The sequence below is a fragment of the Aquarana catesbeiana genome, linkage group LG13 (genome assembly GCF_042186555.1).
Source record: "Aquarana catesbeiana isolate 2022-GZ linkage group LG13, ASM4218655v1, whole genome shotgun sequence".
Lineage (NCBI taxonomy): Eukaryota > Metazoa > Chordata > Amphibia > Anura > Ranidae > Aquarana > Aquarana catesbeiana.
The window spans coordinates 222,330,487-222,345,366 of record NC_133336.1 but is presented as its reverse complement, the minus strand read 5'-3'; the positions used below and the strand labels follow the sequence as shown (position 1 = coordinate 222,345,366).

The window sequence follows — 14,880 nt, the reverse complement described above, 5'->3', positions numbered from 1 at the left end:
CCCCATTCCCTCCTCCTTCTCCTCCTGTCGTGCCCCATTCCCTCCTCCTTCTCCTCCTGTCTCGCCCCATTCCCTTCTCCTCCTGTCTCGCCCCATTCCCTCCTCCTTCTCCTCCTGTCTCGCCCCATTCCCTCCTCCTTCTCCTCCTGTCTCGCCCCATTCCCTCCTCCTTCTCCTCCTGTCTCGCCCCATTCCCTCCTCCTTCTCCTCCTGTCGCGGCCCTTTCCCTCCTCCTCCTCCTGTCGCGCCCCTTTCCCTCCTCCTTCTCCTCCTGTCGCACTCCTTTTCCTCCTCCTCCTTTCTCCTCCGGTCGCGCCCCTTTCCCTCCTCCCTTCTCCTCCAGTCTCACCCGTTCCCACTTCCTGGCCTTTCTCTCCCTTACCTCCTTCCTTCTTTTTTTTTTTTTCTTCCCTGCTCAGTCTCCCTCTGACCTTTCCTCTGCGCACCCCCACCTCTTCTCTTTCCCTTCTGACCTCTCCCCAACCTATGCTCTGCCCTTCTGACTATTCTTCTGTGTACCCCCAGCTTGTCTTGACCTCTCATCTCCCCCCCTCCCCCCAGGGAAGGCGCCGTCATGATGCAGATTGATGTGGATACAAAGAAGGGAGGACTCTCCATCAATGAGAACTTCCTGGTGGATTTTGGGAAGGAGCCGGATGGTCCCGCTCTCGCCCACGAGTGCCGCTATGAGGGAGGAGACTGCAGCTCTGACATCTGGATCTAACACCCCAACCCCTCCCCCAACATCTAAATCTAACACCCCCAACCCGCTGACATCTGGATAGAACCCCCCACCCCTCCCCTAAAATCTAAATTTAACACTGCCAACACCCTCACCATCTAAATCTAACATCCCCCTGACATCTGGATAAAACACCCCAACTTCTAAATCCAACACCTCAAACCCCTAATATCTAAATGTAATACCACCTAGTCACCCCCCCTCATATATCATTCCCTCCATGTATCACCCCCCGCCTCTGCACACAGGATAAAATATCTCCCATTTTCAGTCTCTCAACTGAAGTCAGATGTCAGTTATAATGAGAAGATGAAAGGGATAATCTCTGCCCCCCCCAATTATATGACATCAGAGTGATTGCTCCACCCACAATACCTACGCTGCCGCCTCCTGACCAATGAGGATTTGTTTTCTGTGTTTGATTGTCAGTTGATCAATAAAGAGCTGCTCCGCCCAGAACGGAGCGTCACCGAGTGACCGCGTCCTCTGTCTGTCGTGTCTTCCTTACACTCGCACAATGTTCCTGTGACTGCTGAGAGTCACTCTGCCCACAACTGACAGTTCAGAGCTTTGAATGATGTTGGACAGTTAACCCGCCATGACAGTTTCTTCTGTCTCTGAAGGACTGTACCGGGGAGTTCTAGAACTGTGCATGTCATGAACAGGAGTGACCAGAACTGCGTGGACAGCAACAGAGCAAACCAAATGCATGTAAAGTGAAGTAATGTAATTTATTAAAGTACGTGAATATAGATACAAACACCTCCAATACAACACAGTGCATACCTCCCAACTGTCCCAGATTTCGAGGGACTGTGCCTGATTTGGAGCAATGTCCCTCTGTCCCTCATTCCTCCTCATTTGTCCCTCATTTTGGTCTGATCTGTATAGTTGTACATAAAATGCACTTTTTATCTTTCAAAAAGTGTTTCCCAGTGCTAAACCTTTCACCCGATTTCTAAATTGCTACATTTGTACATTTTAAAAGCCAATATAAAGGCATAATAGTGGTAAAAAAAAGCCCTTGTGGATTTAATTAACCTTTTTTTTTTTTTTTTTGGGGTTAATTCTCCTTTAAGGGGGTGTGGCAGGGGGCATGTCCTATGCCTACATACACCCGCTGGTGGACACCAGTACTGCAAGCCAAAGGATCAGACAGCGCCACCAGCAGGTGAAACCCTTCCTGACAGTGCAGAATTAAATAATTTTGTTTAGATTCTTTATTTACGTAAAAAATTTATTAATTTAATTTGTTTAATTCATTTTCAGAATTAGTTTTGTTTATTTCGAATCACTTCAACATTTTTGAATTGAATTCCATTCAAAATCAAATTTTATTCTATTCAGAATTTTGGAAGATGGTTATAATGTTTCTATTCCATTCTATTTTTTTTTCTGTTCTATCTGCAAATGGTTGTAGTGTTATGTTCTTTCTATCCTATTCCAGTCAATTCTATCCTTTTTATTTTCTATTTTATTCTATTTGAAATTCGAATTTCAGATGATGGTTATATTATTTCTATTTTATTCTATTTTTTTTATTGTATTCCTTTTTTTTTTCTATTCTATTTGAATTCTATTCGAAATTTCGGAAAAAAAGGTTATATTCAATCATATTATTTTATTTTCTATTGTATTCTAATCTATTCTATTCAAATTTATATTATTCGATTTTATGAAATGGATATATTCTTTTATTTTCTATTCAGATTTATTATATTTGAAATTCAAATTTCAGAAGATGGTTAAATTATTTCTATTTTTTTTTTATTGTATTTCTTTTATTTCCTATTCTATTTTATCTTTTTTTTCTATTCTATTTTATTCCATTTTATTCTCTTCAGAAATTTGAAAATGATTCAAATTCAAATTTCGTGCGAGATTTTGATTCGTTTACATTCGTTACTATTGTAATTCGGATACATCTGAATTTCCAAACAACGAAAAATTTGTCTGAATTTCAATTCGGAACGAAACAAGCCGCACATGTCTAGTGAATTCCCAGCTCTGCCCCCACACGATATCCTCCTTTATGAGGGGTTCCCATTTTCCCCAGCTGGGTGATTTCATATATTGTGGGTGGAGCCGGGGAACACAACCCAGGAAATATTCACCAATTGGAGCCCAAAAGAGATATGGGCTCCTTCCCCTCCTCTGGGGCTCCGCCTACAAATATCACTATTGGGCGGAGTGACCACCAGGCTGGACCCCGTCTCCTTACAGCAAGATCGAATATGTTACATCGGGTAAACTCCACCCCAATTAAATTTAAGGCCGTCCTCCCCTGTGGATGGAAGCTAAGTCTGCCGCTTCCAGGATGTCGCTTGCTGTGAAGCTGAAGAAGCTTGGCTAGTATCTAGGAGACAGCTCCAACCTGAGGCTTCTCACCTTGGTGGAGCCTCGTACCGCCTGGGGATCTGGAATGAGATGATGGAGCAGAAGCATTAGGGAGATCCTCTTTCACTTCCTGTCGTGTCACTAGAACAGGAAGTGAAGGAACACATCGAAAAAAAAGAAGCGCTTGGAGTTTTGCTACAGATAAACTCAGAATAAACAAGAGGTATGATGGAGAGTTGAACCCCCTCCTCTTTAGGGTCAGCATTATCCTGTGACCAAGCCCCAAATCTACACTAGAATGACCGCTGTGTTCTCAGCTCCGCCCCCGATCCAGCATGGGACTCCACAGCGAGAGGTTGCTGGTTGGGAGGACTGTGAAAGTTCTGCTGAATGATCTCCTGGAGTGTGCGATGATGGCGGCTCGCCCGTTGTCAGTAAAGCTTCTGTGCAAACCTGATTGGCCAATTGGATTCAGACTCTGCCCCCAGCAAGGCTTCCTCAATCAGCCCCCCCCCCCCCCCCCCGAGGAGCCTCCACATGTGGTTAAAGGTGAACTCCAGGCAGAAATAATCTCTCAGAATCCATAATTACAGAATGATCCAAAAATCAGCTAATAGAAGTGTGCGATCCTTCCCTTCTACTGGCTTCCTGCTGGGAGGGGGCGGGGCTATCAGTCTGTCCCTGGGAGGAGGGAACTCAGTGACCTCTCTAGTCCAATAAGGAGGCTGGGGGCGGAGCAGTGACTGAGCTGTGTTGTCAATGCAGACTGGAGAAAAGTGAGGTCACCCTCCTGGCTGGTCGCTGTGAACCCCGAGACCGGCCGAGCAGAACCGAAAATCTTCCAAAAGGGTCAATGGATGCCATGTGTGTACGAAACAGTCCGACTCTGACCCCACCCCCAGACTCAACACTCTGACCCCACCCCCACCCTCAACACTCTGACCCCACCCCCAGACACAACACTGCCATCCCTGATCCCACCCTCAGACTCAACACTGTGACCTCTGACCCCAGACTTAGTACTGTGGGGGTCATACTGATCCTCTGAACACATGGATGATTGGGGGAAGTATTGAAGTCGGAGGTTCAGTATCACAGCAACCTGGACCCCTCCTCCAACCCTGACCCCAGAGTCACCCTGTGACCTCTGACCCCCCATAAGGGGGATTGGTGGAGATGCTGTGCCCAAGAGCTTGCACTTTACAATCCCCACCCCACAACTCAGGGCGGAGCTACAAAGGGCATGCTGGGACTTGTAGTTCTCCACATAGAGATAATAGTACATTGTATACATTTTATTATTATTATCTGGCTCTCAGACAATGCTGGGACTTGTAGCCCCGCCCCTGATTCTATTGATTGGTGTTTTGGTGACTGGGTGTGTTTCAATTTAAGAGACAGGCGTGGTCTCCTTTCTCCACTGCCCACCAACCATGCTTGAATGTTGTGACATGTGATTCCTGGGAATGGCGCCACTGGCCGGGGGGGGGGTTACTGGGAGAGCAGAGCGGCCCCTCCACACCCCCATGTGGAAGGGGCTACCAGAGAAGCACCAAACCCTGCCCACTCATGGGCTGACAGCGGGCTGAGGGTCAGAAATCACCTCAGAGAGGAGCCAGGTGATGTGTGAGGAGAGAACACCCGCCAAACACTTCTCTGGGGTCACCAGACACTTATTTACATCTGCAAGGTCACCAGACATGGGGTGTCTCTATTTGTGGGGTCACCAGACATGGGGCGTCCTCATCTGTGGGGTCAGCAAACACGGGGCGTCTCCATCTGTGGGGTCAGCAGACGTGGGGCATCCCCATCTGTGGGGTCACCAGATGCGGGGCGTCCATGTATGATGGTGGAGATGGTGTTCTTGAGGTCATGGGTAGCATTCCTCCTCCTCCAAACACGGCAAGTTGAGTTGATGCCAAAGAGCTTGATTTTGGTCTCATCTGACCACAACACTTTCTCCCAGTTCTCCTCTGAATCATTCAGATGTCCATTAGCCGACTTCAGACCATCCTGTACATGTGCTTTCTTCAGCAGGGAGACCTTGCGGGCGCTGCAGGATTTCAGTCCTTCATGGCGTAGTGTGTTACCAATTGTTTTCTTGGTGACTATGGTCCCAGCTGAGATCATTGACAAGATTCCCCCGTGTAGTTCCAGGCTGATTACTCACCGTTCTCATAATCATTGAAACACCGCGAGGTGAGAGCATGGAGCCCCAGACCGAGGGAGATGGACAGTTATTTTGTGTTTCTTCCATTTGCGAATAATCTCAACCAACTGTTGTCACCCTCTCACCAAGCTGCTTGGCGATGGTCTTGTAGCCCATTCCAGCCTTGTGTAGGTCAACAATCTTGTCCCTGTGTCAGGACTGGGCTCAGCCCTTCCTTCTCTGAGCTGGCCACTCAGCTGTTGATGATATCCTGCTCGTCAGTCCTGCCTACTTAAGCCGCACAGTCCAGAGAAGCTCTGCCTTCGCCTTGGTCAACATCACAGAAACGATCTCCTGTGACCTTGGTCAAGACTTGCTTTGCTGACATTCCTTCTGGCTCAAGATCCTGTTTGCTGTTCCACTACATTGATCCCTTCTGGCTTGGCTGACTAACCATTCCGGTTACTGAACTTTGGCTATGTTTTGACTACGTTTGTCCTTTTTACTTTTATTATTAAACAAGTGTGATTTAACTGTACTTCTGTCTTGGCCTGATTTCATGGTTTCTGTCAGTAGGCGAAGGCCATGAATTCAGAAGATGCAGTCAATCCACTTGTTGGTAATATTTTTTCCAGATTGTATGAACTGGATCACCGCATGGATCAGTTCGCCATGGCATTACAAACGCTCCTGAGTCGCATGGCTCACCTGGAAAATCCCACTGTTGCTGCCCCGATACAACATATGTTGCAGGCTGTCCCTGCTGTTGCTCCAGTCTCTGTGCAGGCACCTGCCTCAAGTATTACCTCTATAAGAGGTATGTCTGGTTCCGCTCCGCTTCCCCAGTGATTTGGGGGGCGATCCAGTCGAATGCAGAGGGTTTCTCAACCAGGTTGAGATATACTTTGAGATGCTGCCCAGGCATTTCCCACGGACAGAAGCAAAGTAGGTTTTGTGATATCTTTGCTTTCTGAGAGAGCCTTGGCCTGGGCAAACCCGTTATGGGAGACGCAAAAACCTGTTGTCTTACCCTGAGTTTGTGGCTTTGTTTAAAGGGGTATATGACATTCCCGCACGCTCTGCTTCTGCTGCCAAGTGCCTCATGTCTATCGAACAGAGTACGAGAACTGTTGCCGACTATGCCATTTAATTCCGTACTGTGGCAGCAGAGGTAGCATGGAACAATGAGGCCCTCGTGGCTGCTTTTTCTCATGGTCTCTCGGATTCCATCAAGGATGATATAGCAGCCCGAGATATACCCACTTAGCTAGAGAAGTTGATCATGTTTGCCCTCCTTATTGACTCCAGACTCACAGAAAGACTCTCTTTTAAGGAGCGCTTGTGGAAGCCTCTTATACATTTGTCTCCGAGCTTTGCAGTCCCACCCGTGCTTCCCTCACCTCCCATGCCTCCTGGTACCGAGTCGGTCAGTGAAGGTTAACCCATGCACTTGGGTTTCACGCGTCTCTCTGTGGATAAGAGAACCTTTAGGAGGAGGGACAGATTGTGCCTTTATTATGGCCAGGCAGGTCACTTTTTGAAGTCTTGTCCTACCCGTCCAGGGAACGCCCGAACCTTGAGGTCCTGTCACGAACAGACCTTAGGTGGCGTTGTTTCGTCCCCAGTTATCCAGAAGGATAAACCCCTGTTTCGGTTACCCTTTCTTGCACTGGGTCGTCTGTCGAGATACAGGCTCTAATCGACTCTGGGGCTGCAGGCCTGTTCATTGATGCTGCCTTTGTATCAAAGCACTCAATTCCGCTGCAGCTGCGTGACACTCCACTTGCCATTGAGGCTCTTGACGGGAGACCTCTACAGCCTACCCATGTGACTCATGAGACGGTTCCATTGTCCATGGCCATAGGGACTCTTCACCACGAGATAATCCAATTCCAAGTTATTTCCTCACCTAAGTTTCGGCTGGTTATTGGTTATCCTTGGTTACAGAGGCACAACCCCTCTTTTTTGATTGGCTCCATGCTGAGGTTCTCTCCTGGTCACCACAATGCAGTGAGACATGCTTCCAGAAGGTAGCCAAGGTCCTGTGTACCTCTTCACTCTCCTCCCTGCCAGAGGAGTACCACGATTTTAGAGATGTCTTTGACAAGGTTCAAGCCGGTAGTTTGCCTCCACACCAGCCGCATGATTGCGCAATTGACCTTTAACCTGGTGTCATACCCCCTCATGGCCGGGTTTACCCTTTGTCGGTCTTGGAGGATAAGGCCATGGAGGAGTATGTTGCAGACGCACTTTCTCAAGGTTTCATCCGCAAATCCTCGTCTCCTGCTGGTGCTGGTTTCTTCTTTGTGAAGAAGAAGAGTGGTTAACCGAGACCTTGTATTGATTTTAGGGGTCTCAATCATTTGACCGCCTCAAGGGAGCAAGGCTTTTCAAGAAGCTTGATTTGAGAGGGGCACACAATTTTGTGAGTATTAAGGAGGGCGACGAGTGGAAAACTGCGTTTAATACCAGAACAGGCCATTATGAGTACCTCGTAATGCCTTTTGGCCTTTGTAACACCCCGGCAGTTTTCCAGGAATTTTAATGATGTCCTCCGAGATTTGTTGCAGTTATGAGTGGTGGTTTGTCTCGATATCCTCATATTTTACAAGTCCCTGGAGTGCCACCACACAGATGTCTGACGTGTGGTTCAGAAACTAAGAGAGAACAATCTCTATTGTAAACTAGAGAAGTGCGAGTTCCATCGTGAACAGGTTAAATTCCTGGGCTATGTCATTCCCACTGCTGGTTTTTTGATGGACCCAGAGAAACTTTCGGCAGTCCTACAGTGGCCCCAACCCATGGGTTTACGTCCTCTGCAGCGTTTCCTGGGCTTTGCCAACTATTATCGGAAGTTAATTCGTAATTTCTCGTCTCTGGTCAATCCGCTGACTGATATGACCAGAAAGGATGGTAACCAACAGAGTTGGTCTCCGGAGTCCATTAAAGCCTTTGAGAGTCTCAAGGCTGCCTTTGTTTATGCTCCTGTGTTGGCACATCCTGATCCTACATTACCTTTTATCCTTGAGGTTGATGCTTCTGAGACTGGTGTTGGCACCCTTCTGTCTCAACGTCCTTACCTCTGAGAGTGCTATGCATCCTTGTGGCTACTTTTCCAAGAAATTGTCACCTGCGGAGTACAATTATGAGATTGGTGACAGAGAGCTGTTGGCGATCATTTTAGCTCTGAAAGAATGGAGACATCTCATCGAAGGTACAACTGTGCCGGTTCTCATTCTTACTGACCATCCATAAGAATCTCACATTCTTGTCTGAGGCTAAATGCCTCTCTCCCAGAAGGGAGCGATGGGCTCTTTTCTTGTCTAGTTTTAATTACATTGTCTCATTCTTACCCAGTACTAAGAATGTAAGGGCTGACGCCTTGTCACGACAATTTTCCTCCACTTCCAAGTTGGAGTCGGTTCCTGTTATTCCTCCTGATCGTATTCTGGCTACGGTTTGCACCAGTCTCACTTCTGGAAAGAATCAACTCGTTTGGGCCATTTACCAACAATTCTGGTGGCCTAGTCTACATGCTGATATAACTGCCTTCGTAGCTACCTGTTACGTGTGTGCTGAGAGTAAGACTCCACGACACCTTCCAGTTGGCCTCCTACAACCCATACCCAATGGAGAGAGGCCCTGGACCCATCTGTCTATGGATTTTATTGTGGAGTTACCCAACTCCTAGGGCAACACAGTTATCCTTATGGTGGTTGACCGGTTCTCAAAGATGTGTCATTGTATTCCACTTAAGAAGTTGCCCACTTGTAAGGAACTGGCTTCCATTTTTGCTTGGGAGATCTTTTGCTTACATGGGCTACCCAAGGTGATTCTCTCAGACGGGTAGTCAGTTTGTGTCCCGGTTCTTGCGAGCCTTTTGTGCACAGTTGGGAATTCAGCTTGCTTTTTCCTCTGCGTATCACCCGCAGTCTAATAGGGCCACAGAACGAACCAATCAGTCCTTGGAGCAATTCCTACGTTGCTATATTTCTGACCATCATAACAACTGGTCAGACCTATTACTGTGGGCAGAGTTTGCTCACAACATTGCCTTGAATTCTGCTTCCTGATTGTCCCCGTTTATTGCGAATTATGGTTTCCAACCTTCCATGTTGTCTGACTTGTTTGTTCCACAGAGTATTCCTGCGCTAGAGGAGCATCTCCGTGGTCTTCGTTCCACTTGGGCACAAGTCCAGGAGGCTTTGCGACATGCTAATGATAGGTACAGATTCCATGCTGACCGCAGACGCCTACCTGCGCCTTCCTACCAGGTTGGGGACAGTGTCTGGCTGTCATCTCACAAACATCCGACTTTGTGTTCCCTCACTGAAGTTTGCACTTCGATTTATTGGGCCTTTCCGTATTCTTCGCAGGATTAACCCAGTGGCTTACGCATTAGACCTTCCTTCTAATGTGCGTATTTTGAATGTATTTCATGTCTCCTTATTAAAACCTTTGGGCTGCAACCGCTTTACCACCTCAGTGCCACATCCTCACCCTGTACAGGTTGAGAACCATGAGGAGTATGGGGTACAGTCCATTGTTGACTCCTGTAGGTTTCCTGGGCGCATATAGTGCCTGGTGCATTGGAAAGGGTATGGTCTGGAGGAACGCTCTCGGGTCTCATCCTCGGACATACATGCCCCTGTCCTCCTCCGTGATTTCCATAGATGTTTTCCCTTCAAGCCTGGTGGTCCTCCGAGGGGGAGGGGTCATTGAGGAGGGGGTACTGTCAGGGCTGGGCTCAGCCCTTCCTTCTCTGAGCTGGCCGCTCAGCTGTTGGCTAATTGCCAGCTCTCCACAGTTACTCCGCTGTTGATGATAACCTTCTCGTCAGTCCTGCCTACTTAAGCCATCCAGTCCAGAGGAGCTCTGCCTTCGCATTAGTCAACATCACGGAAACGATCTCCTGCAATCCTGGTCAAGACTGGCTTTGCTGACATCCCTTCTGGCTCCAGATCCTGCTTGCTGTTCCACTACATTGATCCCTGACTTCTGGCTTGGCTGACTATCTTTTCCGATTGCTGAACTTTGGCTATGTTTTGACTACGTTTGTTCTTTTTACTTTTATTATTAACCACTTAAGCCCCGGACCATTTTGCTGGCGAAAGACCAGAGCACTTTTTGCAATTCGGCACTGCGTCGCTATAACTGACAATTGCGCGGTCGTGCGACGTGGCTCCCAAACAAAATTGACGTCCTTTTTTTCCCACAAATAGAGCTTTCTTTTGGTGGTATTTGATCACCTCTGCGGTTTTTATTTTTTGCTCTATAAACAAAAATAGAGCAACAATTTTGAAAAAAAAACATTTTTTTTTACATTTTGCTATAATAAATATCCCCCAGAAATGTATAAAAAACATTTTTTTTCCTCAGTTTAGGCCGATACGTATTCTTCTACATATTTTGGGTAAAAAAAATCACAATAAGCGATTTATTGATTGGTTTGCGCAAAAGTTATAGCATCTACAAAATAGGGGATAGTTTTATGGCATTTTTATTAATAATTTTTTTTTTTATTAGTAATGGCGGTGATCAGCGATTTTTATCATGACTGCGACATTACGGCGGACCCATCTGACAATTTTGACACATTTTTTGGACCATTGTCATTTATACAGCAATCAGTGCTATACAAATGCACTGATTCCTGTGTAAATGACACTGGCAGTGAAGGGGTTAACCACTAGGTGGCAGTGTAGGGGTTAAGTGTGTGCTGGGGGCGTGTTTCTAACTGTGGTGGGGGGTGGCTGTGTGTGACGTCACTGTCACTAGGCAGAACGGGGAGATGCTTGTTTACATTAGCATCTCCCCGTTCTTTCTCCCCATGAGATGATCGTGGGTATCTCCGCGGCGATCGAGTCCGCGGAACCCGCGATCCGACTCACGAAGGTCCCGGCTGGCGCGCACGCGAGGACATGGCTGCAAATTTAAAGGGACATACCTGTTTGCCCATTTGCCTGTCCGTGCCATTCTGCCGACGTACATCGTCGTGCGCCAGTCGGGAAGTGGTTAAACCATTGTGATTTAACTGTACTTCTGTCTCGGCCTGATTTCATGGTTTCTGACACCCTTGGACAGCTCTTTGGTCTTGGCCATTGTGGAGAGATTGGAATCTGATTGATTGCTTCTGTGGACAGGTGTCTTTTATACAGGTAAAAAGCTGAGATTAGGAGCACTCCCTTAGAGAATGCTCCTAATCTCAGCTCGTTACCTGTATAGAAGACACCTGGGATCCCGGCGTTCAATCCACGGAGTCATAGAGGAATCCCAACAAAGATCAGATTGTAACATTTCATCGTGTTCTGATCTGATGGATCAATTTATAGATCAATCCCATTTATCAATTTATAGCTAATCAATCCCCTACACATGATTTATCAGAATCCATGAGGAAAACAATCGTATGGATTGGATATCGCATTGTCAGCCACGCCCCCTCCGCTATTCATATAACAAGCGCCCCTTTCCTCTATTCACATAGGGGGCGCCCCTTTCCTCTGCGCCCCTGAACTATAATCTCCTGTGTTGGTATCTATAGCACGCTCCTGTGCCCGCCCTGTAATCTCTCCCCACACAGAGCAATCTTACATGGCAGATCTCAACACCCTGTGTGGACCTCCCAGAGTCTATACAATTATTTACACACAACCCGCTGACTGCTGGCACATCGCATCTTACCACCTGATCCACCTATAGCCCATAGGCACCCACCACCCGACCACCTGATCCACACTACCGCTCGCAGCCGCCCACCATGCTACCGCCTGATCCACCCTAACGCCTGACTCGCCTACCGCCCTCAGCCACCCACCACCTGACCCACCCTACCGCCTGACTCGCCCACCATGCTACTGCCTGATCCAGCTTACCGCCTGACCGCCCGCAGCCACTCGGCACCTTACCGCTTGACTCAACCTACCACCTGACCACCCGCAGCCACCCACCACCCTACCGCCTGATCCACCTTACCGCCTGACCACCCGCAGCCACCCACCACCCTACCGCCTGATCCACCTTACCGCCTGACCACCCGCAGCCACCCACCACCCTGCCACCTGATTCACCCGACTGCCTGCAGCCACCTGACTCACCCACCCTCTTACCACCTGACTGCCCGCAGCCACCCTCCACCTTACTGCCTGACTCACCCACCATGATACCGCCTGATCCACCTGACCGACCGCAGCCACCCACCACCTCACAGCCTGATCCACCCGCAGCCACCCACCACCCTACCGCCTGATCCACCCACCACCTGATTCACCCTAACGCCTGACCGGCCGCAGCTACCTACCATGCTACCGCCTGACTCACCACCCTCTCTCAAGATAAATTTACTTTTGCTGTAATGTTCACCTTCAATCCACAAATTTTCCCCCGCAGTACTTTTTTACTGCCACTAGGTGTCCTCAGTCCAATGGCCAGCAACATTCAACCCACTTTCCTCTAAACCTAGGTCATCCCGGACAAGCCCCCAACCCATGACTGGACAGTGAAAGGAGAAGCAGCGCAGCACAGGGATGGTGGTAACCCCTCTTAATGGGCACAGCAGGTGTACAGACCCCGGAACTCAGCACAGGGATGGTGGGAACCCCTCATAATGGGCACAGCGGGTGTACAGACCCAAGAACTCAGCACAGGGATGGTGGGAACCCCCTCATAATGGGCACAGAATGGAAAGTTTTGGATTCTCGCTCTGCATTCAGTGATGATCAGTGCCTGGACCCCCCCTCCCTCTTCCCCCCCTCTCTGGCCCCTCCTTGACTCCGCCCTTATCCCTCCCCCAGTCTATTTAAGCAGGGTGTTGAGTGAGCTCAGTATCTGATCACAGGTTGATCAGCAACTGGGAACACTGAGAGAGCGTGCAGCGACATGGGTGAGACTCTTCATTAGCCCCCCCGCGCCCCCCACCTTCTTTCTGAGCCTCTGTGGTGTCCTGTAGGGAGGTTCTCTTTTCCTCCATTGTCTGACAGCCTGATGAGTGATTGCAGCGTGTGTGGAGGGGAGATGAGATGAGTCCCCCTCTCCCCTCCTGGCTGTCATGCTGATCCGTTGGCTTCCAAGTGACCTGAAACATGCAGATAGGGGAATTGTGGCTGCACTGCCTTCTGAATCATTCTGAAGATGCTGACCCCCCCTGGCTGACACACGGATTGGGGGGGAATTAGACAGGTTGGGAGTTTTGCCTTCACTTGCTGCTTGCTCAGGGTGGTGGTGGGGGGCAGTGTTGAAGCCACAGCTAGGCGGGTGGCATTTTTCGGAAGGTCCAAGTACAGAGAATGAGGTCCCGGGACATGGAACTCCTCTGACGCTGCAACCAGCATGCGGTAAGTGAAGTCACAGCTCCTGATTGGCTAGTGAATGGATCCCCCGACAGCCAGGCAGATGGCATTGTGAGGAGGGGAGCACATCATTTAAGGCGCCCCCATTGGGTATCCGGGCAGTGAGCGGGGTCCACCCAGATTTTGTACTCTCCAGTTGTAGTAATCCTGATTATGAGGTCACTTTAGCGTTCCTTACGCCTCCCCCCGTCCATTGAGGGTTTATAGACCCTTTAGGCATGCTGAAATAACCTCCTATAGTAATAATGGTTGAGAGGTCACTTTGGCGTGCCTTCTACATCGTCCATCCATTGGTGGTTTACAGACACTTTTGAATATGCTAAAACAAACTGGGGGTTTTCCACCGCTAGTTACTCAGCAATCTCACTCAGTGCCCAGAGCTGCTGCTGACCACTATAGAGCCCAGACTGACCGAAAAACCTCCTTCTCCCAGCCGGACCGCGCCGATCCCGGCGTCCAATCCGTGGAGTCATAGAGGAATCCCAACAAAGATCCGATTGAAACATTTAATTGTGTTCTGATCCAATGGATCAATTTATAGATCAATCCCATTTATCAATTTATAGCTAATCGATCCCCTACACATGATTTATCAGAATCCATGAGGAAAAAAGTCGTATGGATTGGATATCGCATTGTCAGCCACGCCCCCTCCGCTATTCATATAACAAGCGCTCCTTTCCTCTATTCACATAGGGGGCGCCCCTTTCCTCTGTGCCCCTGAACTATAATCTCCTGTGTTGGCATCTATAGCACGCTCCTGTGCCCGCCCTGTAATCTCCCCACACAGAGCAATCTTACATGGCAGATGCCAACACCCTGTGTGCCCCTCCCAGAGTCTACACAATTATTTACCCACAACCCGCCGACTGCTGGCACACCGCATCTTATCACCTGATCCACCGTCCGCCCGCAGGCACCCACCACCCGACCACCTGATCCACCCTACCGCCTGAACCACCCTACCGTCTATTCCACCTACCACCTGCAGCCACCCACCATGCTACCGCCTGACCCACCCTACCGCCTGACCGCCCGCAACCACTCGCCACCCTACCGCCTGACTCACCCACCACCATACCGCATGATCCACCTGACCGCCCGCAGCCACCCACCACTTTACTGCCCGACAGCTCGCAGCCAGTACCGCCTGATTCACCCTACTGCCTGACCGTCCGCAGCCCCCTGACTCGCCCATCCCCTCCTACCGCTTGACTCGCCCGCAGCCACCCATCATCCTATCGCCTGACTCACCCACCTCCCTACCGCCTGACCGCCCGAAGCCACCCACCACCCTACAGCCT

The 14,880-nt window shown here is 49.2% G+C and overlaps 1 protein-coding gene across 2 annotated transcripts in view; it reads left to right on the top strand.

Moving 5' to 3' along the window:
• The window catches only part of LOC141116756 (methanethiol oxidase-like), a 105,390-nt gene that overhangs the window by 38,997 nt on the left and 51,513 nt on the right, over positions 1 to 14,880 (top strand). Inside the window, exon 1 of one of the 2 annotated variants that reach the window (XM_073609162.1) lies at positions 13,051 to 13,110. The exons of the other annotated variant lie outside the window; for it this stretch is intronic. Within the exon in view, the coding sequence (XP_073465263.1) occupies positions 13,107 to 13,110 (4 nt within the window). The 5' untranslated portion in view covers positions 13,051 to 13,106. Of the gene's footprint in view, positions 1 to 13,050; positions 13,111 to 14,880 lie in introns of those variants that run through there. 2 annotated transcript variants of the gene reach the window in all.